The sequence below is a fragment of the Delphinus delphis genome, chromosome 19 (genome assembly GCF_949987515.2).
Source record: "Delphinus delphis chromosome 19, mDelDel1.2, whole genome shotgun sequence".
In the NCBI taxonomy this organism is placed as follows: Eukaryota; Metazoa; Chordata; class Mammalia; order Artiodactyla; family Delphinidae; genus Delphinus; species Delphinus delphis.
The window spans coordinates 47,005,702-47,032,150 of NC_082701.1; the positions used below are offsets into that span (position 1 = coordinate 47,005,702).

Sequence of the window (26,449 nt, forward strand, 5' to 3'; positions counted from 1 at the left end):
GAGCAGTTAAAAGTGGCGGTTCCTATTATACAGCCAAACTTCCAATAGAGGCCTGGGGAGATCACAGTGCATCTTGCTAAGCACAAACCTTTCTTTTCAGGTCATGTTAAACAGTTAACAAGAACAGTAACAGGTGTGTACCAAGATGAAGAAAGCATAACAAGAAAACCCAGAGGTCACAGAGGAAAAGACAGACAGATCTGACTCTATAAAAACTTTAAGTCATACATTGTAAAAAATGTAAACAAGATTATAAAACAAGCTGCAAACCAGGAGAAAATACTGCAACATATAAAACTACCTATAGTGTATTAAGAACTCCTACATATCAAAAAGTATAATAAAAAAGCACAAAAATGGACAAGGCCGTAAATATATATATGTGCAAGTCAGAGAGGAAGAAATATAAACATGCAATGCATATACAGAAAGATTCTTTATTCCACTAGCAAACACATACCAGTTAAAGCGAGATACTTTTTTAAACCTAGAAGATTAGCAGAAATTGAAAATATAATAATAAACAGTACTGCTGAGACTATGAAGAAACAACTTGTATACTGTGAATGGGAGTGTAAACTGGTATGATCATTTTGAAGGGCAATTTGGCAGTATTTGTCAAAGCAGTAAACATGTATATTTTTGACAAAGCAATTCCACTTGTAGGAATCTATTCCACAGAAACAGTCCTGTAAGCATACAGAGATTTAAGCACAAGGAAGTTCACTTCAGCACTGTTTGTAATAACAAAAATTGGACATAAGTATCATCTGAAAGACAGATGGATAAATTATACCTATACAATGAAACATGATGCAACTTGAAGAACAGTGTGGATTTATATGTTATGATTTAGAAACAGTTCCAAGGTATATTAAGCAAAAAAAAAAAAAAAGAAAGAAAAGGCAATGTATACGTGGCATTTGAAATTTGAAATTTATCAGAAAAATTAATACTTGGTTACCAAACTGTTAACAGCAATCATCTTTGGAAGGGAGGGGGGACTTGTATTCTTATTTTCTATAGTTCTCTATTATTTTAATATTATTGCAGAGAGCATGAATTACTTTTATAATTAAAAAGTAGACAGTCCACCTTCTTTTTCTGACTACGATGGTAAGGCAACTGTTTTTATATAAGGCAACTGTTTTTAGGCAGTGCCCAACAGGCAGTGCAGGACAGTGATCCCTGAGAGAACAGTAACTCATGAAATGAGCCTGTAATCACTCCGTCCTCTGCTTAGGGATAACTTTGCAACTTTGACACAGAAAGCTGAATCCCAAGGATATTATGGTGATCCTGTTGAGCTAAGGAGACAGAGAACAGAATCTGAGGCAGCTGAAGGGGCTGAATCTGCGAGTAAGGAAATGAACAGAAAGAAGTTGTGCAAAGAAAGGGCACGAAGTACATGTGAGAATCCTCAGCTCACAAGTAGGTGAAGGCTAGACTGTACATATGCAGGCCAAGATGACCAGAACTTACCAGATGGCAGCTGCTACAGAGTTAAGAGTGGAAAAGAGAGCGATCAGAGGTCCAGCAATGCTAGGGGAAGAACACTGCCTAGGGATGAGGGAGTTGAAGTTCCAACACTGCCAGAGTGAAGAGATTTTAATACCTTGTTAACATCTTTGACAACCATTTGAGACTCCAGAGAGGCCACACCCTAGAGTTAGACCTAATCTGAATCTGCATTAATTGTGCCTAAGACAATCCGCAGGGGAGTCGGGGCTTGGAAATCGACTATTACCAAGTTACTGGGGCTTGGGAAACATCCTAGGTTTCTACATAGCTGCACTAATAATGTGTAAAAGCCAAGCCTACGCAAATCCAAGATGATCAAGCACCAATATAACTGCCTGTTAAAGTTAAAAAAAAAAAAAAAAAAAAAAAAAAAAGGAAGGTAACAAGGTCCAGAATCTCTTTTAACAAATTATCCACAAGGTCCAGTGATTTTGAACGAAAATCACTAGACACAAAGAAACAGTAAAATGCAATCCATATTCAATAGAAATCAAATGTGAGATGGCCCAGATGTTGAATTTGGCAGGCAAACACTTTAAAACAGCTATTTTAATAAATATGTCCAAAATATTAATGGGATAGATGTTCAAAGAATTAAAGGAAAATATGGTCTTAATGAGTAAACAAATAGGAAATGTCAGTAGAGAAAAGGAAATTAGGGAAATGAACTAAGTAGAAATTCTTGAACTGAAAAGAAATAATTAAATTTAAAGGTTCACTGGATAAATTTAATAGTGTATTGAAAACGGCAGAAGAAAGAATCAGTAAACTTGAAGACAGACCATAGAAAGTAAGTAATCTGAAGACTAGAGAGAAAAATCACTGAGGATAAATGGAACTTCACACATCTGTGAGATTATACAAAAATGTTTAACATACACATAATTCGAATTCTGGGAAGAGAAGAGAGGGTATTTGGGGTAAGAAAAAAATGTCTGAAAGACACTCCAAGTTTGATTAAAAAACAGCAACTTATAGCTCTGAGAGGATCAGTGAACATCAAGTAGGATAAATGTAAAAAGAACTACACCTATGCACATCCCAATTAAACTTCTGAAAACAAAAGATAAAAAGAAAATATTCAAAGCAGCTCTCCAAAAAGATGCATTACATAGGGAGGCAAAAGAATGTTGATTTCTCATGAGAAAACAATGGGTATCAGGTAATAGAAGAAGTACATCTTGAAGATGATGAAAGAAAAAGCTTCAATCTAGAACTCTATTCAGTTAAAAAAAAAAAAACCTTCAAAAACAAAGATTAAAAAAAAGAAAAAAAGAAATAGAGACATTTTAAGATAAAGAAAGGCTATGGGAATTTGTTACCAGCCTACCTGCTTATGTCCTGTAGGCTCAAGAGAAATGATACCAGATGGAAACTTGGATCTACTAAAAAGAACGAAGAGCACCATTAAATAAGTAGATTAATATAAAAGTCTATGTTTTCTTTTTGTTTGTAATTTACTTCAAGGCAACTAACTGTTCAAGTAGAAATAATAACATGGTATGATAGGATTTATAACATGATAAGTAAAAGGGAAGACAACTGCGCAAAACAAGAGGGAACGGTAAATGGAATTATGCTGTTTTAAGGTTATTACATCTGTAAATTGTGAAGCAGGAAACAGGAAGCATAAGGTGTGAAGTGTAAAAAAGTACAATACTGACCTTAAATATCTTCTGGAAAGCTAAAGATGCAAATTGTTAGCCCTAGAACAACCACTGGGGGGGAAAAAATTAAAAGGGGTATAATTAAGATGACAAAAGCAAAGACTTCTTAAAACAGAAAAGGCACTAACCATAAAGAGAAATTCTGAAAAACTGAACTTCATCAAAATTAAATACTTTTGTTCTTCCAGATTCTGTTAAAAAAAAAAAAAAAAGCCAGCCACACTGAGAGAAAATATTCACAGGACAAAATCTCACAAGGATTTTTGTCCAGAATATATAAAGAAGTTTTACAACTCTATTAGAAAACAATTTTTTAAATGGGCGGGACTTCCCCAGTGGCACAGTGGTTAAGAATCCGCCTTCCAATGCAGGAGATGTGGGTTCGATCCTTGGTCAGGGAGCTAGATCCCACATGCATGCCGCAACTAAGAGTTCGCATGCCACAACTAAGGAGTCTGCGAGCTGCAACTAAGGAGAACACGTGCCACAACTAAAGGAGCCAGTGAGCTGCAACTAAGGAGCCTGCTGGCCACAACTAAGGCCTGGTTCAACCAAAATAAATAATTAATTAAATTAAAATAAAGTAAAATTTTTTAATAAAAATAAATTAATTAAAAATGGGCAACAGATTTGGACACTTCCCAAATGAGGATCTATGAATTGCTGATAAACACACGAAAAGATGCTCATTATTAGTTAGGAAAATGCCAATTAAAATTAAAATGAGATACACTAGAATGGCTAAAATCATAAAAACTAGAAATACCAAATATTGGCAAAGATGTGAAGCAACTGGAACTCTCATACAATGCTAGTGGGAGTATAACGGTGCAATCACTTTGGAAAATAGTTTGGTAGTTTCCTTAAAGTCAGACATATAATTATCATATAACTGAAAATTCTATTTCTAGCAATTTACCCCAAAGAAATGAAAACATTTGTCCACAAAAGACTGTACATTAATGTTTACAGCATCTTTATTCAGAACACCTAAAAGATATAAACAACCCAAATGGCCATGATCAAGTGGATGCATAAACAGACTGAGATATATCCATACGATGGAATACTATTAATTACTAAAAGGTAATGAACTGCTGGAAAAACATAACAACATGGATCAATCTCACAGAAATTATGCTGAGTGGAAGAACAAAACATAAATGTATGATTCCACTTATGTGAAATTCTAGAACATATAAAACTAATCTATAATGAGAATAAATAGATGCCTGCTTGCCGGGGGTGGGGAGTGGATGAGGGAGATTAACTGCAAAGAGGCATTTGGGAATATCTGGGGGAGATGGAAATATTTTGTATCTTGATTGGGGTGGTCCTTACACAGGTGCATACATACATCAGTGCATTCATATGTATGATTTCGTTGTATGTAGGTTACGTATCAATAAATTAATAAAAGTGAAGGTATGAACTTTAAATAAAATTATTTTCTTCACATATCTAAAATTATGAAGTAAAAATACATATTATTTTACAGATATGAAGGACTACATTAGTAAAGAAAATTAAAAAGGGTGGGACAGGAAGTTCTGAGGCAGAAGTTTATGTCAATATCGAGGATTTTTCTCTAAGTATCATACATCTTTCCTTCATCAATTTCAATTTTAATTTTTCACTGTAGCCCATATTTATTAAGTCTTGAGCCGAAGATTACTTCTGTGGATGTATGTAGATAGGCAGGCATACTTACACCGCTGACTTTCAGGTTTTTATGCGTGAGTTATCCCCATCAGCCAACTCTAAGCGTCACTGTTCATCTGTAAGCAATCCTGCCTGCAAAGCTTGGAATCCAGGGCACTGTCTTGATCTTCTGGTCCTTAGAGGTTGCACTACCACTACTCTTAGATTTTTTTTTTTTTTTTTTTTGGCTGTGTTGGGTCTTCGTTGCTGTGTGTGGGCTTTCTCTAGTTGCGGTGAGAGGAGGCTACTCTATGTTGTGGTGCATGAGCTTCTCACTGCGGTGGCTTCTCTTGTTGCAGAGCAGGGGCTCTAGGCGCATGGGCTTCAGTAGTTGCAGCACGTGGGCTCAGTAGTTGTGGCGCACGGGTTAGTTACTCCGTGGCATGTGGGATCTTCCCGGACCAGGGCTCGAACCCGTGTCCCCTGAGCGGGCAGGCAGATTCTCAAGCACTGCACCACCAGGGAAGCCCCTACTCTTAGATTTTTTTTGCCCTTGAATACACTTCCAAAACAGCGTAGCTCATCCAGTGCATATATTCAGTGCCTCTTAGAGCAGTCTCAAGGGTTTGCCAAAAAATAAATCAAGTTGTCTTTTCAAAGATTCATATTCTACACACTCAGGTATCTTTGGACCCAAGGCATTCAAAGATTTGAAGACCATCCAACCCAGAGAGAAAGCAGCAGGAAAATTCAATCTGAGCACCCATTCCCCTCATATGAACTTTTACTTCTTTGTTCATCCTCAGGAACTATTATGGGAGATCAGATGATCTCCCTAAACCAGATCAATAGTTCCCAAGCTCCTGGTGAGGAATCAAGCTCCCAGTGAAAACAGAAGAACTGTCAAAGTTGAGAAGAGAACGGGAAGTATGTACTGGGCAGTGTGTTTGTTCAACCACTCTACTACTGTACTTATATTCAATTAAGAGTGTGTGCCCTAGGGGCTCCCCTGGTGGCGCAGTGGTTAAGAATCCACCTGCTAATGCAGGGGTCACGGGTTCGATCCCTGGTCTGGGAAGGTCCCACATGCCATGAAGCCTAGAAAAAAGCCCGCACGCAGCAACGAAGACCCAGTGCAAGCATAAATAAATAAATAAATTTAAGAAAAAGTGTGTGTGTCCTAGACTTGGATTTGATTCCTTAATTCTTAGCTGTGTCAGCCTGGGCAAGTTCTTCCTAATAGTCAAAGTCCCGTAGGGCTTTTGTGAAACTTAAATGAAATAATATAAAGCATTAAAACAGTGCCTAGCCACCAGAATCTAACACTACATTGTAAATCAACTATACTTCAATTAACAAACAAACAAAAGACAAACCAAAATAATCCAGTGCCTAGCACGTGATAAGCACTCACTAAAAGTCAGCTGTTTTGCTCTGGGTCCTCTTGGGAAAGGAGAGCCAGACATGTGACTTTTCATACATATTCAGGATAAATGTATTTCTAGCATTCTGAATATAACTTCTGAAGACCTCAGAAAACTATATGGCAACAGGAAGGCAAAGTATATGAACTGTCAGGTAATATGCTCTACATTCCAGAGTTAAAGATAGAATTAGGAAGCCTACTTATACCAGAGATGATATTTTTACCTCGACCAAAATCTTTGCCTAATGGCCGCAACAGCCACCAAATTCCTAAAACACAGTAGTTCTTGGAGTGTGAAACCCAGACCATTGGCATCACCTGGGAACCTATTAGAAATCCAATTTTCAGTCTCTCCTTCTCCTAACTAATCAGAAACTCTTGGGGATGGGGCCGAGCAAGTTTAACAAGCCCTCCAGGTGGTTTTGATGAATGCTAAGTGTGAGAATCAATATCCTACAATAAAAAGAACACCTAGTCCTTGAACTATCCATAGCATGGGCCTAAGGTGACTGAGTCAACAGTGCCCGTTTGGGGAATCAGATTGATAAATTAGGCAGTAACTGATATAATCTGAAGGGACTGAAGTAAATGGAAGTGGTAATTAGCAATTCTATAAAATTTATATACAATTAGTAAAGAGGTGAGAGACAGCACACAAAAAAGGTGAGGGAGGGCAACAATGAGTAGACAGAGAGAAATATACAATACAAATGATCAGTGCCAAAGGGCCACTGGTGAAATGAGTCATCAAACAAAGTGGCCCATCAAAGTATTTCTGCACCTAAAGTGAGAAGAAGCAAAAAGAAAAGAAAAAAAAAAGAGTATTTTTTGAGATATAAAACCAGAGGACTTTTCAAAACACTGTGTATCTTTTACTAAGTTTATACCAATATCAAAGGCTCCTTTGATTAAACAGGCAAAATAGAGAAGGAAATAAATACAGCTTATAGTTCATTTCTAAATATCTGGCTGGAAACAGTTTTTCCTTAGATATCTACAGACTGATAGAGAGGGAAGTGCAAGAAGGAGAAACTAATTCAGAAGTTGAAAACAAAAGATCTTATCCAGCATGGTGTGACGAAGGAACATACATGTCTTATTGCCTAAAAAATAGAGTGCTCTCCCTTCCAAGTTTCCAAAAGTTCTTATCTCATTCAGTATAAAAATAAAACACCTCTTGTACAAGGGTAACCAAAGAAAGTTCAAAAGTTATTCATAAAAAGTGTTTACAAATCATTAAGAAAAAAATGGATAAGCATTCTAATGGTAAAAGAGGCAAAGAACATAAGGTAATTTATAAAATGTGTCACCCATACATATAATTAGTAAGCATAATACTTAAAAAAAGTCAACCTTATCAGTAATCAAAGTATGAAAATCAAAACAATGAGATGCCAGTTTTTTGCCCATCTTTGGCAAAGTTACAAAAAAGTCAAACTATTCATGATTAGTGAGGATGATAGATAACAGATATGATATTCTGCAGTTTAAACAGCTATAACTTTTTCGGGAGGGCAATTTGGCATTAACTATCAAAAGGCTTAAAAACCTGCATACCCTCTTTGACCTAGTAATTCCACTCAAAAATCTGCCTTACGAACTGATAAAATAGATATGTAAAGATTCCCTGAGATGGCATCATTTATAAAAGTGAAAAGTCAGTAACTTTCTAAAATGCCTAATGATTAAGGACTAAAAATATTATGGTATGCCCATACATGTTAATATAATGCAGCCATTAAAATTCACACTGTGAGTGAACATGGAAATATATTCAGGATATATTCATTGCTAAGTGAACAAGGTAGATTACAAAACAGTATACACAGTTTTATTCTATTTCTGTTAAAAAGCAAAAAACTTCACTTATATCTGTCCATCCTTCTCTCCAGCCAGGACAGAAGATAGAAAAATCAAGGAATCTTTCATTTTCCTTATTGCTAATATTGATTTTTCTAATATTTCTTTAAATGAACATCTATTTTGTAATACAAAAACTTTTATAGTAAAAAAAAAACCTTAAAAAGCATACATTTCTGAGTTAAATAACTCTACTTCCAAAATCCCAAATGAAGTGACCAAACTGAATACACAGAGTATATCCCCCACACCCCATGATGCCTCCTTTGTCTACTGTGTTCACAGCAAGGGCCGCGGAATCTAGAATAGCTCCTGACGCATAGCAGTCAATAGCTATTAAATGGGAAAATGCCATCCATCTGCCGTAAACCATAAAGAATTACTGCCAGATGGATAGATGATAGCTGGAAACAGGTCATTAAGAGCCAATTCACAGCTTCCCTTCCTAAGAAAGCAACTTAAAAGAAAAAAATTTTCATTTTGCTTGATGTTAGTATGTAGATGTGGAATTGATTTTTGTATACTGACTTTATATCCAGCAACTTTGCTAAACTCACTTATTAATCTGAATAATTTATCCTTATTTTCTACATATGAATCACATTATTTGCAATTAAAGATAGCTTTATTTTTTTCCCTTTCCAATCATCTTTTTAGTACTTTATCTTATCTTACTGTACTGGTTAGAACCTTCAACATAAGCTGAATGAAACTGGTAATTAATCACCCTTATCTCTATTTCTTGACATGCCTGGTGGTAATACAGTTGCTCACTTTGTGATGAGTCTTTTTGTTTTACATATTTCCATACGTATATTTCATAATTAAAAAGGTTAAAAAAGAAAAAGAAAGCAGCAAGAGAAGAAACCATGAAAAGCCTGGCAAAATTCTCCAGTTTGGAAGGGTCAGTTAGTTTCCTATTGCTGCTGTAACAAAATACCACAAATTTAATGACTTAAAACAAAACAATTTATTACTCTACAGTCTGAGAGATCAGAAGTTCTAAACTCAAGATGTTGGCAGGGCTGTGCTCTTTCTGGAGGCTCCATGGGAAAATCTGTTTCCTTGCCTTTTCTAGTGTCTAGAGGTCACCTGCACTCCTTGGCTCATGGTCCCTTCCTCCATCTCCAAGGCCAGCAGCATACTATTTCCAAATCTCTCTCTCTCTCCCTGGGACTTCTGGTTCCATCACCACATTTCCCTCTTCTGACCCTGACACCCCTGCCTCCTTGCAAGGATCTTCGTGATTACGTTAAACCACCTGGATAACCCGGGGTCATCTTCCCGTCTCAATATCCTTAACTTAAACACATCTGCAAAGGCCCTCTTGCCTTGTAACGTAACTTATTTAACAGATTTTGGGGAATAAGATGTGGACCATCTTTAGGGGAGGGCATTATTCTGCCTATCACAAAATGTGAGGGTATGGGGGCAGATGCAGAACACCGCTTGGAAGACTTCACTGCTACAAATCAGTACCAATCACAATCAGCAGTTCAGAGAGGCCCAAGTAAATGTAAGTGGGAAGTGGCCGGAGGGTGGAAGTTCTTATTGACATGGTAGGCCACAGCTCCGGGAAGGTCAGAAATTGCTATATCATTTATGTGAAACAGAAACTGGACATGGGATACTCATTCTGGTACAGTAGCTCCATTATATACAGGAAAGAAAATGTAGAAAATAAAGTCATATGTTGAGAATGCACACCACCTGGCCTCCTCCCCAGCTGCTTCAGGGTGGTGACTTGGTAATACAAACATATATCAACCAGTTTTAGACTTGAGAAGGGGATTCTAAATGATATTTGTAGGTAAAGAAGGCATCCAGTGAGAATCTACCTAACCTGTTGTGGAGAAAATATCAGAACTGAGTAAACCTTTCTTGTTTCAAAGAAATATAAAAGGCCAGAATCAGATTGTAGAAATACAAGTGGGGGCCTATGAAAAGAGTCTGCAAGATAAAAAAGGGAACAGAGCATGCAAAGAAAGAGAGAAGTAGAGAATACGTGGGGGGGGAAATGTTAGCTGAAGGAGACAGTATCTGCTTTACTCTTACAACTGGATTTTTAAAATCATAGACTCTGTGAAGTATGCTAAAAAATAAATGATAAAACAAAACAGATAAAGGAGACCTTGGTAAAAGGCAGGCAAAAATATAAACATTACAGGATAAGATAGGGAAATAACGTAAGGCAACGAATAATGCAACAGCAGACTTAAGAACTGAATTAGAAGCAGTAAAGAGTAGAATCAGCACTATAAAAATCTGAACCAATTAAAGACAGGAAAAACTTGAGAAACCTTCCGAGATTAGAGGCAAAGCAAAAAGGGATTAAAATGATGACAGAAAAATATGTACAGTACAAAGAACAAAGGTCTAATATACATTTTAGGAGAAAAGAAATTACTGAAGAAAAGAACAAACATTAGCAATCAAAGACACGGGAGATGAAAACTTTTCTGATCTAAAGATAGAACTGCATCTGCTTATTTAAAGAGCTCATTATGTGCCATGAAAAATTAAAGTACAGAGCCCAACATCTAAACAAATCCTCAACTGGAAATTCAAGATTTAAAGAGTTGTAAGTTACCCGTGCTGTATGAAAAAAAAAAAAAGTTTACCTACAAAGGAAGAAAAACCAGACTTTTCTCCAATTTTTCCTAACCATTAATGCAATGGAATAATAGCTATTGTTTTAAAGGGGAAAGAAGTTGACCTAAGCTAAGTGGCCATTCATGTGCAAGGGCAAAATAAGAACACTTTCAAAACACAAGTGTTCAAAAAGTAGTCATGAAGAATGTCCTCGATATACTGTTTAATGAAAAGAACAAAGTAAGGAAGAGAACGCATATCGCACTATCATTTTGATCATATATGTATATATGTTTATAAATACGTTTCAATGGGCATAGAAGTGGTCTAAAAAGATAAATATCAAATTGTTAACAATGGTTATCCCTAGAGGGTGACTTTGACTATATATTTTTTTGAACTGTTTGACCCTTTTGCTTGAGTGTGTATATTACTACTGTATTTCACAAAAATCACCTTCATTTTTAAAAAGCCTCCATGTTATCTTTGCTGAAAAAAATTCTACAATGTTGCATCTGAATAACAGATGAATCAAAGTAAAGAACATAAGAATGGGAAAGCCATAGAATAAAAAGACAAAAACGGTGAAAATTGAACACTCAAAACACTATAAAATTAATTCTAAATAACGATTGTAAATTTAGAAACAAAATGCAACTGTGTGAAAAGAAAATACATATTGTAAACAGTCCTAATTTTCACATCTTAAATATGGGATAGTCAATTGTTTGGGGTTTTTTTTCCCCTTTCACTCTTGATGTTGATACTTTGAGAATGGAAGATTATGTATGTTTTTCAAAAAATTAGTCACTGGTAGCACTTAAAATTAATATTTTTCCAGACCACCAAAAAACAAAGGCAACATTTCCCCCCAAACTATATATGTATGTATGTATATACGTATGTGTGTGTGTGTATAAAAACAAGGGAGTTTAAAAAACATAAAACAAGAACAAAGCATATACTGTATGGTCCCAATTTTATGAAAGCAAAAGAATAAGTACACACATATAAGCATGGGGGCGGGGAAAAGACTGAAAGGACATATATGAAACCTTAACACTAGCTAATTTTAGGTGGTAGTTTGTAGGTGATTTTTATTTTCTTGTGCTTTTCTATATTTTCTATTTAAAATATTTGGGAGTAATTATGTGCACAACAAACATGCCAAAAATATCATTTAACAAACAGACAAGCCACTAGTTTCAAAAGTTGGACAATTTAGGTGCAGTGGTTAAGAATCCTCCTGCCAATGCAAGGGATGTGGGTTCGAGCCCTGGTCTGGGAAGATCCCACATGCCGCAGAGCAACTAAGCCCACGCGCCACAACTACTGAGCCTGAGCTCTAGAGCCCGTGAGCCACAACTACTGAAGCCTGCGCGCCTAGAGCCCGTGATCCACAACAAGAGAAGCCACTGCAGTGAGAAGCCCGTGCACTGCAACGAAGAGTGGTCCCCACTCGCCGCAACTAGAGAAAGCCCCGCGCACAGCAACAAAGACCCAACGCAGCCAAAAAAAAAAAAAAAAGTTGGACAATTTAAACCTCATCTTTAACCTCAATTACATATTTTATTAATGGCAAAGCTTCCTGGGATCCTACATCCAGATAGAAAGCAAAGATTACTGTAAGAATGAATGGGATGTGATCGTGAGACTTGTAACATCACCATATAATATGACCTATAATTTATTCCCTAATCAAGCCAAAGGGTAGCCCCGGCATTAGCTTGTTGGAAAGTTCTTCACTTAGTTCTTGATCAGATGATATGGGAAGGAAAACAAAGAAGATCACACGGATTAATCTTCCTGGGGATGCTAGAATGAGGATTGCTTACATCTATTTATGACATCAACGTTTTGCTTATCATTAAATGGTAACTTTAGAGCCTAAGGAAAGACACAGCCTATCGCTAAATAAATCCTTGTTCAGTACCACCTATAGCTATACAATCACATGCATTTATTTTGGAGATGACAATTAAGCTTTTTTGATACCGACTAACATATAACATGAACTTAACATATTTCTCCTAAAACAGTTTCCTTTTTATCACTTCTCCTATCTGCCTATAGGGCTACTGGGGTTTCAATGGGGAAATACGTGTAAAGAGCTTAGCACAGTGCGTGGAACATGATTACTGACCGCAACATCTTAAATTTATTCTTATTATGGTTTGATTACTTTTTCAAGTATAATGCAGCAGAAAGGACATGGAGTTTTATTTATTTATTCCTTTAAAACTTCTTCTTATGGAAAATTTCATATATATACAGAAGTAGAATACTAAACTCCATGTACCCATTATTCAGATTTAATAATGATCAATATTTGGCCTTTTTTTTCCCATCTACATTCCTGTCTACCTTCCTTCCCACATTATTTTGAAGCAAATCCTAGATGTCAAACCATTCATAAGAACATGATGTTCTGAAGTCATACAGACAAGGATTCTAATCCTGTATTTCCTCACTTAGCTACATAACCTTGGATAAGCTACTTAACCTCTGAATTTAGGTGCCGAGCAGCCACTCAACGAACCTAAGATCACTTTCTCCTAGTTGGCTCTAATTTTCAACATCTGTGATGTTTCTCTCTAAATGCAACCAGCTCCACTCTATTGCTTTTACCCTAATCTGTACTCTTTATCTTACTTTTGGATAATCCCAACAGCAACCTGTTTTCTCACCTCTTACTCATCCCATACCTGGGTTTTCTACCATGGTTTGTTTCTTTCAGGCAGAATATTAATCCTGTAAGATGTTCAGTAAATCAGAAAGATCAAGGGTGAAGCAAGTTTGGGAAAGATAGCAAAGGGTATCCCCCTCGCAACGTACACCACATGAAAACTCCAAGAAGCCTTTCAGTAATGGATTCTGTCTAATATTGTGTTACCCTAACTTACATGATTGTGAAACTCTTTTTTTCACCTAACTATTAAGAACCTATAAAACTAGAGTTTCGGGGAACATGCTTGGGAAGTACAGTGATAGGTTAATGCCAAATCAGTGCTCCTTGAGCAATGCCTTCATTGGGAAACTACCGACTCCACAAAATTTCAAGAGTTCCTCCTATAGGTTCAAATTAACTTAGGTTGCTTCTCACATCTTTGTATATGCCGTAAGTTGTCTCCCAAACTAGGAGGGTGTTTGCCTTGTATGTCTGGATTTCTCTTGTGTGTGCAGGTGTGTAATACAGGCCGCTCAGTGAATGCCTGTTGAGTGAGCACCCAGGCTGGACCAAACATGGTGACTAACCTCCACCAGCAGTGAAACGGCTCGTGTTGCTGCTACAGAGTCTTTGAGATACTTCACGTTTCTTAGTAGTGAACACTAGAAGCTGGAGAAGATGTCTATCTTCTTCAGATATCTAAAAGGTCAAGAGTTCCTAAAAAGTCCCTCTGGACACATCCATACTAATCTTCCAGGTCAACCATGGAGATGTTTCCTATGTTTCCATCATTCTTCACTCCTCTCTTGAGCCTCAGTTGTCTCTTTTATAAAATGAAGGTACAAATACCTACTTGGCAGGCATATTGTGAGGACTTAATGAAATACTGGACAGAATTACCTCGTCCTGGGACTGATACACGCTAGATATTCAAGAGGTGTTATTCTTCTCTGCCATGGAGAATAAAGCAGACAAAAAGGAAAAGGATGGCATGTAACATCTTATATAGGGTAGCCAGGGAAGACCTCTCCAACAAGGTGGCATTGAGAAGGCAGTGAGAGTGCCACACAGGTATCTGGGGACGGGGTGTTCCAGGTTAAGAGGAAAGCAAGTACAAAGACCCTGAGGCACGAGTGTGTGGCTTGTCTGAGGAACAGCAAGGACGCCTATGTGACTAGGGCATACTGGGCACAAGGAAAGCAGCAGGAGCTGGATCAGACCGTGAACAAAGAAGTGACATGATCTTATTGATGTTTTAAAAAGATCATTCCAGTGGCTGTGTTGAAAACAGACTGGAGAGTAGGAGGAGGGAGGAATAAGAGAAACCAGTCAGAAGGCATTTTGTTGAATTGAACTTGGGTGTAGTGGTAAGAAAGAGTTGCATTTGCGTTTATTTTGAGGGTAAGGAAGAGTTGGATTGCTGACGGATTAGTTATGGAGGTGTGAGAAGAAGAGAGGAGCCAAGAATAACCCCAAGAATTTTGACATGAGCACCCCCAAAGTCAAAGCTGCCATTTACTGAGATGGGAAGACTGAAGAAAGACCATGTTTGGGGGAGATGTTGTGTTGGGCACACCTATTTCACAGTCCTTGAAGTGGAGACCCACCTTAGTCTCAAAGAGCTGTGACTGCCCCGGGCAGCCTGTGATTCACGACCACAGGCTGAGGGCATGGATCACCGGCTCTGTGTTCTTCTGCCAGGTCACATATTGTATCTACCATATACTGTACCATACACATGTATCATATGCTAACGCTAAAGCTGGGAGAGCTGATGAGAAAACAGGGCTTAGCAAGTCTAAAGCTGGACAGGACTCCTTCCTTGTTCTGCACTGAAAGACAGCTGACCCCATCGCCAACTCCCAAAAGCACCCTCCAGTGTCAAGACCACCCTGTGATCACAGAAAAACAGTATGTACTAGGATTCCCCTGGCCCAAGCCATGGCTACCCAGTTTCTCTTCCAACTCTTCTAACCAAACATCTTCCACAAATTCTGAACTTTGTTAGCTGTCCTCTGCCTCACACACTACAACTCCCTATTATTATTCCCTTCTGAGACTAGAAGAGCAGGATTTTATTCCAACTTTTCATTGGAAAAGCATAAAATGAGTACTCCTTTTGAGAGACAAAGGTTCTCACATTCCCAATATTAGCCATTAAATGTACCCAAAGAGTATGAGCTTTTGATATGTCAATGTCTAGAAATGTAACCATAGGGAATATATGAAAAAAATTCTGCTATAAGGAATCACCTGTTTATAGTAGTTCAAAAATTCAGGACAGTCCCTTGGTTCAATAAAGCAAAGACTGGTTAAAGAAATCTTGGCACAAAAAAAAAAAAAAAAAAAAAAAAAGAAATCTTGGCACAGAAAAGAATACTAAGTGATCATCAAAAATGATTCCAAATAAGAATACATTAAAAGATACTACATGAAAAAAGCAAATTATAAATAACATGTATAATATGACCCCCAGTTTTTTTGTTAAAAAAAAAGTGTGTGTTTATACCATAAGTTAAATATGATTGTATATAATTAGCAAAAATAACAGTTGTGTTACCAGTTGGTAGAACGACTGTGGATACGTTTTTCTTCTTTTTACTTGTCTACAAGGAACATATATTCTTTTTTCACTAAGAATGAGTTAAAAAAATTTTATATTCAACATAAAATCTCTCATATTTGTAGTTTATGCTTAGAATTTAGTTTTTACTATCTGACATTAAAAAAAAACAAAAAACAACTACCTACACCTCTATACATACTTCATCTAGGTCAAAAGACTTTCTTCTGCGAAGCCACTTGTGGACTCTCCACCAAAAGGCTCTCCCCTAGGGGATGTGATGCTAACAACTCCACAGAGGGGTCAGTCACTGAGTTCCCCTGCTCGGCACAGGAGACCCTGCTCCCAGGGTCTGTGGGCACGACTTCCCCAGCCTAGCAACCGCTGCACAGGAGTGTGAAGCAGAATGGACTGCTCTACTCTCCACACCTGGCCACAGACCCAACTGTTAAGCAGAGACTACGAGCTCCACAGTCCCCACCAGGGCAACAGGCAATGGGCTTTGTTTTCTATAAACAGACAGACGAGGGAAAAGTTCAGGTTAAAACACAGTCCTCGGAGGAAGAAAAATAGAAACCAGGCAGCGGGGAATGCTTCATACTCCTAAAAGCTTTTTTTGTAAGTTAACACATGGTGTCTGCTTCTCTCTAGTCACCTATTTATCACTCTCCTCCTCAGAGAAGGGAAAAAGCCCTGGCTGTTTTCCTAGTGCAGAGTTTTGTGGCTGGGGGGAAGGATGAAAGGGGGGAGGAAGGAGGGTGCTTTAAGCATGATGCAAACCATTTGGAGCTGAGTGAGAGCACTGCCAACACAAGCTGCACTATTTAAACAAGTGAGGAAATGATCGTATATACAACATGCCAGTGAGCGCACACACACACCAAAGGAAGTCGAGAGGGCTTTTTTTTTTCAGGACGCAGAGCTGGATGTCAGCGGCTAAAAGGTCGATATTTTCCCTTAACACCCTTCTCAATGACTTAATCATGTTCCGTTTGCACAGAAAACTTCCCAAGAATAAAAAGGTCTGGAGAATTAAGAGGAGGGGTGAATGGGGAGGGATGTTTGGCCTGGGGCTGACCTTATCCGAGGTTTTCTCCACGTAGCAGGGGTCCTGAGGGGCAGCCAGCAAGGGTACAAAGCCCGAGAGAAGCCGATCCTCTTCCAGGATAAGGAGGGTGAGGTCATCGTCCGGGTCCTTGTACAGTGGCACCTCAGACTGATTCACTGCAGTCAGTATGTTACAGAAATCAGCCAGCATCGACCAGACATCCACAGCAACCCTGTGAGAAAGATGGTAAGAAAAGGAGAGCAGCTCTAAAGAGGGACCAGTTAAAGTATTCTGAGCACTTGCGGGCAGGGAGGTACTCGTGGCACTATGCTGTCTGCGGCTGGCATCTGTCAGGAAATCTAACCCCAAACGCTAGGATACAAAATTGCGCCCGTGGCAGTAATCTGGTGGGTGTGTGTCCATCTATGCAAAGTTGAAATTGATTAGGGGGAGTTTTTAATCCTAACCAGAAAGGAAAAAGAACTTAAGAGAATCAGTTGCCTAATGCAGGTCCTGTCACCTTTCCAGACAGTGTGCCTGAGACACTTATTCAAACACTCAAGACAACCAGTGCCTGAGGCAGCTCCCAGAATTCCCCTACTCCTGTCCAGCCAAGTATATGCCACACAGACAGCAACACAGTGCCAACCTCCCCTCTTCCCACACAGCCAGAGGGGCCAGTTACACCAGGCAAAGAGTCATGTGGTTATTACCTCCCACCCCAGTCCCCCACAATGCTTCAGAAATCTCTTCCTACATATAAGTAGGAAAACAATCAAACACACCCACCAAAAACCACATTCCTGGCCTGCCAAGATCTTCCCAGGAGGGTAAGGCTTCCCATGCATTTCGGCCGACAAACCAGTATCAGTGCTGCCTTGGCCATCCCTCTCCCTCTCCTCTCCCTCACCTGTGGAAGGTTAGCTATAGGGTGACCAGCTGTTCTGGTTGGCCTGGGATTTGTCCCAATGTTAGCACCCAAAGTCGCATGTCACCAGAAACCCCTCAGTCCTGGGCAAACTGGGATGGCTGCTCATTCCTAATTGCACATCACCGAGTCCTGGTTGAACCTAACACATCTCGAAAATCCAAAGTCTAGCTCTCCTCATTTCAAACTCCAGGGCAGAATGAGAAAAAGAAGGTTCATTTCTCCGTCACCATCATTTGTCAAACATCTACTGTGGTTCATATCCCTGCTTTGATGGGTGCTAACGATCCTGAAGAGCTTTCGTTTTTGTCTGCACAGGACGCAGCTCAAATAGCCAAACTGCAGTCAGAGCCAGGGCTTGCCAAATCCATAGGCCCTGGGCCGTACAAGACTTGGCTCCCTTTTCCAGAAGACGGCCTTAACCAGGGACTCTGGAACAGGGAATGCCCTGTGGATGCTAAGCTGTACTCTAGAAGGAGTGAGCTGCATAGAAGAACAAAGAAAAGCTTTACAGTTACGCTCAAGAGGTGGAGCGGCAAGAGGCAAGAAGCGAAGAGAGCTGTGAGAGCGAGCCACATCCTGGAATCTTCCCAGAGGAGTCACTGCGCATGAGCCAGATCTGCTAGGGAGGGGCCTCAGACCCAAGCAATGTGTTTCTCCTGGAGACTGGGAGCCTTTGGGAGATGGCAGCGAAGAGGGCATTCAAGGGACAGGGCACTGAAGGTGATGCTGGGGGAGAAAGTGCGACAGAGGTGTGGGGACTCCTTGACTGGCTCCAGGTGGAAGGAGGCTGCCCTGGTTTATTTACTGTAATCACTGCACTAGGAAAAGGCAATGAAATGAAACATCTTGTTTTCAAGAGTGTCCTGGGAACCAGGCGGAACACAGCTCCATTAATCATACGACGGCACATAATCAACACACATGTACTGCACAAGTAACTCGCCTCACAGGCTTTGCCCAGGAAGAAGAACATGTTTGGGAAGCATCACCGGAGGGACACGAGTTTTCTAAAGCCTCTCCCTGCACAGACACCGACAACCAGGCTCATTCACAAAGCTCCATCTTTTGGCCCGGCTGAGCTTGGCTGTCAGAAATGTTTAAATATGGAAAAAAATAAACAGTTGCAACACGTTTTAGTGCAGAGATCTGCCTGAGCCCCTTTGTGATGTAATGGGAAACGCAGCATTCAGGCTACCAGCTGTAGAATAAACAGAACTTCGAGGGTTAAAAGGAACTGAACTTTCCACGACCCCATCTGCAGAGAAGAAAATAATAAGAGGAATGATGCACTGCCCCACAGCTCTGATAGTTTATCCTCCGGTCCCGGCTGCAGAGACAAGCACCGGATGTGATAGGGCTGCTCAGGGCCGCCTCCGAGGTTAGCGCTGCCCATGGGAGACGCACAGGGAGGCTCTTCCAGCTCCCCGCTTCCTCCCCCAGTGCCCTGCTGGCCACTTGAGCCCACTGCCTGAGTCTGCTCCCACAGCGCTGGTGAGCTCTGGCCAACAGGCACTGCTCCGCTGCAGAGCAGCAATTTGGAAAATAAACAGGAAAGACGACAGTGAGAAGGAAGAAGGTGAAAAGTCTCCCAGCTGAATTCTTGGCTTGGGGGCCTCGGTTGGTGCTGTGCAGGTCAAGGCTGCTTCAGGACGTAGATGGGGGTGGGGGGTGAGGGCAGCAGCATCTCCAGCCGGGGAGAGGCAGCAGAAAATTACCCACGGCTGCCACAATGGGAGGCCCCACATCCCTCTCTCATCCTCCCACCCCTACCATCTTGGATCCAAGACGAAGGAATATGTGGTACCATGTGGTTCTCATTACCATGCTCCCTGTCCCCTAAGGCTCAGATAAACCAAAACTGACTCCTCCCAGCGGCTGCTGGCCACTACTAGGGACCCCTGCCCACATCTGCCTTTTGCCCATTACCACCCACCTTGTGCCAAAACCTTAAGACTCACTGCAAAAATGAAGCGGGTGAGTGTTCCTACCCTAGTATTGATTTGTAAGATAGCAGCTGATGCCAAAAGACATAGGAAGTATCCTGAGTTCCCAACTCAGAAATGTAAAGTGGCCCAAGGGCCAAGCTAGACTGAGCAGAACCAAGGGAATACACAAAATGCTCCGATGAAGGGTCGTTTCTGCCCTGATCCCGTCAGACTGGTGTGTGATTCTGAGTGGCCACTTTCTTCTGGTATTGCAGTGGGACGGCCCCCGATCACTTCACATATCATCAGTTCTCTCCTCTCTCACTGAGCACCACGAACATGAACACAGCTGACTGGACACCCAGGGACCATACGGTGACCCCCACAGAGGGTGGGGCAGAGGGGAGTGTCAGGAAACTAATACTAAAAGGAAGAGGTACTCTGAAAAACTAGGTGAGATGTCTGAACTCAGAAGTTAAGATATTTGCAGAAGTATGAGGCGATTCCTGGAAGCTGGGCAACATCACCTCAGCTTACCCCGATCAGGCCTCTGGGCTGAGAGGTCAGTTCCATGGGTGAACACAGGGTTTCCTGTCTGAGAAGGGGAAAAGTTCGCCTTTTCCTGCTCTAGTCCTCACCCCAGCTGGGAGTGCCTTCCAACCTTCACCCCAATCTAGTCCTTGGATTCTAAGGATTCAAGGTTGGCCTGGGCCAAGGAGCCCAAAGTCGAATTCTGGTGGCCGAGAGGAACTTTAAACAGCTCCCAATCTTCTAGAAATGCCTGGAAAATGACTCCCCAAGAGTTTTCAGACATTCTCAAGCCACTTTGGTTCTAAATGGACCCTCTAGGGTGCTATAGGCTTGGGCAAGTCCCTCTGGCTTGTTGTGGTCCCAACTCATACTTTGGGAAAGCTCCCAGAGTCCAAAAAAATCCCACCAAACAGACACAAGGCAGCCAGAGAACATGAAACTGCATCCAATGAGTCTGTTCATGGCTCTCAGAATGGTGGCAAGGGAGCCTCTCATGCAGCTGTGATGTGACTAGTGGGCAGGGATCAGCAGTGGTAGGGTGACCCGGTGGCCCAACCCCACAGAACACACCACACACCAGGAAAGCAGACCTCTGGCTGGAGTCTGAACACCAGGTCCTAGCTTGGGACAGACCAGCAGTGGCTAGTTATAGGTATGCACTCAGGACCAAGGCTCACCCACTTCCCCACAGACATGCATTCACTTACTCCACCAGGAAAGGAAAAAAATAAGAGTTAATTTACTTTTTATTGCCTCAGAATTCCAAGGTTTAATGTAGCTGTCAGTTTGAGTGCAGTGCAGCTGCCGGCCGATACAATGCAGCCCAGGCCAGCCCAGGTGACTAGGGAAACACATTTCACAGAAATGCACCAATATACACACTGTTGGCTGGTTGTTTGAGGGGATATTGACTTGGGGAATCAGATTAAACCTTCAGGCTGGGGTTAGTTCTGCAAACAGCATTAGAAAAGCAGCTTCAGTCCAAGGAACTGAGAAGTCCTGATCTCAGGTGGACCAGTGGGTTTCTGTGTTTCTACCATTTTGGAGTTTTCTCATACGATCTGTTACTTAACTACGTCACGCTCGGAAAGATTAAGGTGTGAGATATGCGAGGCAAGTTATACCACAACAACCTATCTCTTTCCTAGAACTCAGAAAGAAAGGCAGATCTGCCAGCTTTATAGGGAAGAGGTCAAGAATGAACTTTTCTGCAAACTCCATCCGAGGACGGGACTGAAGGAGGAAGACAGTTTGGAGAATGGAGTACTAAGGCCCGACCAGGGCTCAGGCCATCCTTCTGGCAAGTCTAAGGAGGACTAGGCCTCACACACCCCTTCGTATTTTTACTGGGGGAACAGGCTGACTGGTGATTAATATCAAGTACAATGACCCCATGTTACAAGCCTGCAGGGGCCTGTGGAGGTGGCCATTTCCTGTGTAATACCAGCTTGTTTAAACACTAACATTCAAACTCCACAGCTGCAGAACAAACCCGGAAAGAGGTGAGTGAGAAGAAGCCCTGCATTGTGTTTTGGAGCTACGGAAGATCAGAGAAGTAGTACAGATGGGAAACGAGTTGGGTCTTTTGGTTTCTGGAGTGAGACGCTCTGGAAATACAGCTAAGATGGCATAGAAACTAGGCACAAAGAAACTGAAAAAGAGAAAGTCCATGAACTATAAACACAAAAGGGGAAAGGCAAAAGGCCACAGCAAGAGAAATATTCTTAAGATATGTAATATCCTCTTTGTAAAACCTGTTTGCCTATGGACCATCATATTATAGCCCACAACTCTTCACGTGGGGTTCAATGGCCAACATGAGACCACTGTTGCCCTGGAGGACTTCCCACCCAACTGGACAAAACTGCAGGAAGTGAGCAGGTAATAACAGAAATGGACCTGAATCCAACAAGTCTGGTGGAGTCAAAAGAATAGTACCTGGGTTTGAAATAGCTTAGTAAGCTCCTTGGAAAGCCAGGATGTCATGCCAACTCTGTTCTCAGTAGGCCGAGGATCTGGTTCTGGTAACGGGGCTAGGCAGCTCAACAGAATGGGGCAGAGACTGGGGGAGGGTAGGAGGAGAACTATGCAGCTCCCTCTGAGATTTAGGAACTACAGTGTATTTTCCAGATGCCACCATGATATAAACCGGAGACAAAGTTATCAGGGATCACTATTCTAGGAGTTAAGACATGGGCAGCAAGATACCATCCTCCAAGAATAATAGCTGCTTATTAGGTGACGGCTAAAAAATACAAGACTCAGTTAAAGAAGATCCTTTCTGCCTTCCTAATTTATACAAACAAGTCAACCTGGGCCCTTGGAAGAGTGCCCAACCTAAATTAATTCTGCCCAATAGGGCAAAATCAATCTGCAGCTCAGTCACCCTGCACTACTCGAAGAACACAAACTTCATGTTCTAAGCAGTGCAGCTGGAGCCCTATGGCCAACAACAGGTCACGGTAACCTTATTCCAGGATTTCTCAAGTACCTCTAACTGTGCCTCCCTCAACCTCTCTCTAGGTCAGTGCCTATTTGACTTCAGTTCTCCCAAGCTACACTCAGATGTATAGCCTCTGTCGCATCACTGTGGTGTGTTAAACCCATCAGCACTGTGTGTTTGGGAAAGAGCAGCCCCCAGGGGACCTTGACATCGCCACGGCATGAGTGGAGCCCTCGGCGGCCTCCCTGGTGCGGATTCTCACGGTTCCTGCCTCTCTAAATTTTTAGCTGTAACCACTCCAACACGTCTTCTTAGTTTAGCACACACTGGACCCAAATAACCTCAGCCCAGAGCTGGAAAGTACTCTCCCTGGGGTCAGCGGCTGTACCCTGCTGGGGTCAGACTGGAGCCTTGGGCCAACACCCCTTCCTCTCACAAGAAGTCCTGTGGGAGGAGTGGGGAGGGGACAGCAGCTCCTGCCGTGGGAGAGATCACGTGTGCCCCACACTCAGCACTTGGAGGAAGAGGAACCCCCTGGTGCCAGGCTATAGTGCTGACGCCCCAACCCGGAGCCAGGGAGACTGGGTGGGGAGCCAGGGTAGCAAAGGGGCTTCCCACAGTCACCACCACTTCCTTCAGGGAAGTGCTGATGGACTATTACTTAGTGACCTCCCAAAATGCCCTTCTGGGAAGACGTATTAAGCGTCCTTGAAGGGGTGCCGATTAGACTTGGGATTAGTTCTTATTTCAGAACTGCCCTATGAGGGCGAGTGAATGAGCTGCTTTTTTAACTCAAGAATTTCTGTCTCGTCTACAGGGTCAACACGTGTAGGCTCCCTGCGGAAATGAGCTTACTGCATCCTCCCTCCATATCCCCATGTCTCCCTGTGTGACGGCACCTCAGAGGGCTCCCTACGAGCCCTTTCCAGCATGCTCTGTAGACTATACAAGACAAGCCATGGAAAAGCAGCAAGTCCAGGAATTTCTGGAGTTTTTTTTTTTTTTAAACAGTGCTCCAATCCAACAGTGTGATAAATGCATCCGAGCTACAATTAGGAAGATATATAGCATCAGAATGCGAAGGTCTGGGCAGCCTGGTGAAACGCGGGCTCTCCAGAGCCCCAGCTATGTTTCCCATTATGTAACCCTGGTCATGGGCAGACAGCCAGACTCCAAATGAAAAAGAGACTCTGGCTTGGCACCGGTTCTATTTTCCTATCCTCATTCGGGGTCAGCGCAGTGTCATACAGCTGCAGAGAAAGCTCTGGGGATTAAACCTGGGAAAGCCTCCAAGACCAGGACCTGGGTTCAAGTACCAGCTGAAAGCAATAAACCAACTGCCACAGCTGGGCTAGGTTTGGATGTTCTCAAAGTCCCCTGACTCTTTCACTTACTGAGAACTAGAGATCAAGATGAGGGAAGATTTGGCTTCAGCAGAGACTATGCAATGAGGTAGGTTGTCCCACTGCCCCAGCCTTGCCAAAGGTCCTGGGGAGCAAGGGGGCTATGCTTAGGCTCGTGGAAGCCTGTTGCTCTGCTCCTCTCCACCACCTGACATTCACAGCTTGCCTCATGCTCACTTGGTAAAGCGGGGAGTAGCTGCCCCTCCCCTCTAACAAGAGGCCTGGCACAGAAACTGTGCTCCCCACTCCACCCCCACCCCCATAAGTACACGGCCCCTCCAAACACTGTGGTCTGTTCTAACCAGACCAAAGCACTCTACACTGCCTTTTACAGTGGCTCGAGGCACCTTTCCACACCCTGCTACAATCCTCTGCACCAAAATCTCCTGGGATATAAAGCCATCCTATTACGACTCCTAACAGATACAAATGGGAAGTCAACGTACTTCCGTGCTGACTCCAGCACACACACCTACTAAGTGCCACTGCTGTGGGAAGGCACAAACAGCCCTGAAATCCTGCCCTTGTCACTCTGCAGTGTCAGTGAAGTTCTGTCATCATCATTCTAAGTGGTCCATATGTGCCTAAGTGGCTACTGCCTAGGAAAAGTAAACTTGACCAGAAAGAAGAGGAATATGGGCAAAGGGGAGAGAACCAAGGAGACTACTGATGCGCTTTACAATTCCCCTGAAAAAGTGGAGGTGCTTCGAAATGACTAACTGTGCAAGGAGAGATGGTAACACAATGAAAGACAGAAAGAGAATGAAGGGAGCAAGATTAAACAAGGGTCCAAATGTGTCAAGGAGACAATTTGGGAGCAGGGAATTTCTGGAGGAGAAGCCAACTACCATGTAGGCTATCTGGTCACCTTATCATAGGATCAGTGAGGAATCTGTCTTTGCAGAGAACAAATGCAGGCGAAGACCAATGAAAACATGCAAAGGAGAGGCGTTAAGTGGAAGCCATTTCCTTCCTACTCTCTTGAGAGCGTTCCTAAACCCTCCAAAATGAAGAGCAGCACAAGGACCTTAAGAGTGTCAGAGGGATGACTGTTCTGACATCTACAGAACTGTCTGGAGTATGTTATTCCCTATGGCCTTAAAAGAAAAGGCTCCACAGTATGGAAGATCAGTGGGTATAAGATGTCACTTTGAAACCTACAGAAGAACCACCTACCGTACCTTGCCAATCTCTCAACCACAGCTTCACTCGGTGAGTGTTAGGCAGTTACGTGAGAAACTAGAAAGAAGGGAGGTAAATTCTTATTCCACTTTCCACTGTTTGGATCTGAAGGCTATGAGGTGGGATGACCCTCAGTGGTGGTCAGACCAGGTTTGTTCTGTCCAACAGTGGCACCAGCCCTCAAACCACCATGCCTTGTGGTCAGGCCCCAGGATGGCAGAGCCCCCCCTTTATACTTAAACTTGCATTCCAGAGACAACCAGCCGCTGATCCTGATTGCAAAGGGAGGCAGTGCAGGAGGGGACTCCATTTTCTACCACACTGACTTCTCTAGCCTAAACTGGACTCATCAAAAAGTAAGTTACAGCTACAGGAACTTGTTTACTAAGCAATCAGATTCAACATATCATTTGGTCAGATTTGCTATCCTTGTGCAGAAAAGTCTGAAAAGACTAAGCAAATTTGATTCGAGTGTCCCAACCCCCTCTGCCTTTCTGTAGCCTTGGAGGTGAAGCCCAGCTGGGGATGGATGTAACTTGGACCACGTGCCCAGCTGCAGATTGAGCCCTTGCCCAAAGATGGGCAGCAGCTCGCATGAGCCGGCAATGGGCCATTTGCTCCAGCATCCACAGAGAAAACAGATTCAGCACCTCAAGCAAATGAAGCCCAGCACTTCCTGTGTGAGGTTTCCATTTCCTCAGCCAAACAAAAGCCAAAGGGAGCAGGAGAGGGAGGAGGGATAAAGGGAGACAGGTCGCAGAAGAGAGTCAGCAGGCCTGATGGCCAGGATATGGGCAAACAGGGGCTGGGTGGACCATATCTAAGGTTGTGAGGTGGGGTGACCCAGAAGGCCCAAGCTCCAGGGACAGATGGTCTGCCTCCCCACCCCCCGAGAGGAAGGGAGGAACACTCCGTGACCCCTGCACATGCTCAGAAGCAGTGGCTTCAGATACTTGGAGAGCAGAGCCCTTCCTTGTCAGTTTCTTTCCAAAACTGCAAATTGCCTAGTCGGCATCTTAGATTAAGGGTCTGAAAACTTTGAGGCTGT

General features: G+C 42.1%; 1 protein-coding gene across 2 annotated transcripts in view; it reads right to left on the reverse strand.

The window, feature by feature from the left end:
* SMG6 (SMG6 nonsense mediated mRNA decay factor) overlaps window positions 1-26,449 on the reverse strand; it is a 236,582-nt gene that overhangs the window by 99,928 nt on the left and 110,205 nt on the right. For both annotated transcript variants that reach the window (XM_059997290.1, XM_059997291.1), the window contains exon 13: window positions 17,017-17,218. In XM_059997290.1, the coding sequence (XP_059853273.1) occupies window positions 17,017-17,218 (202 nt within the window). The remainder of the gene's footprint in view (window positions 1-17,016; window positions 17,219-26,449) is intronic.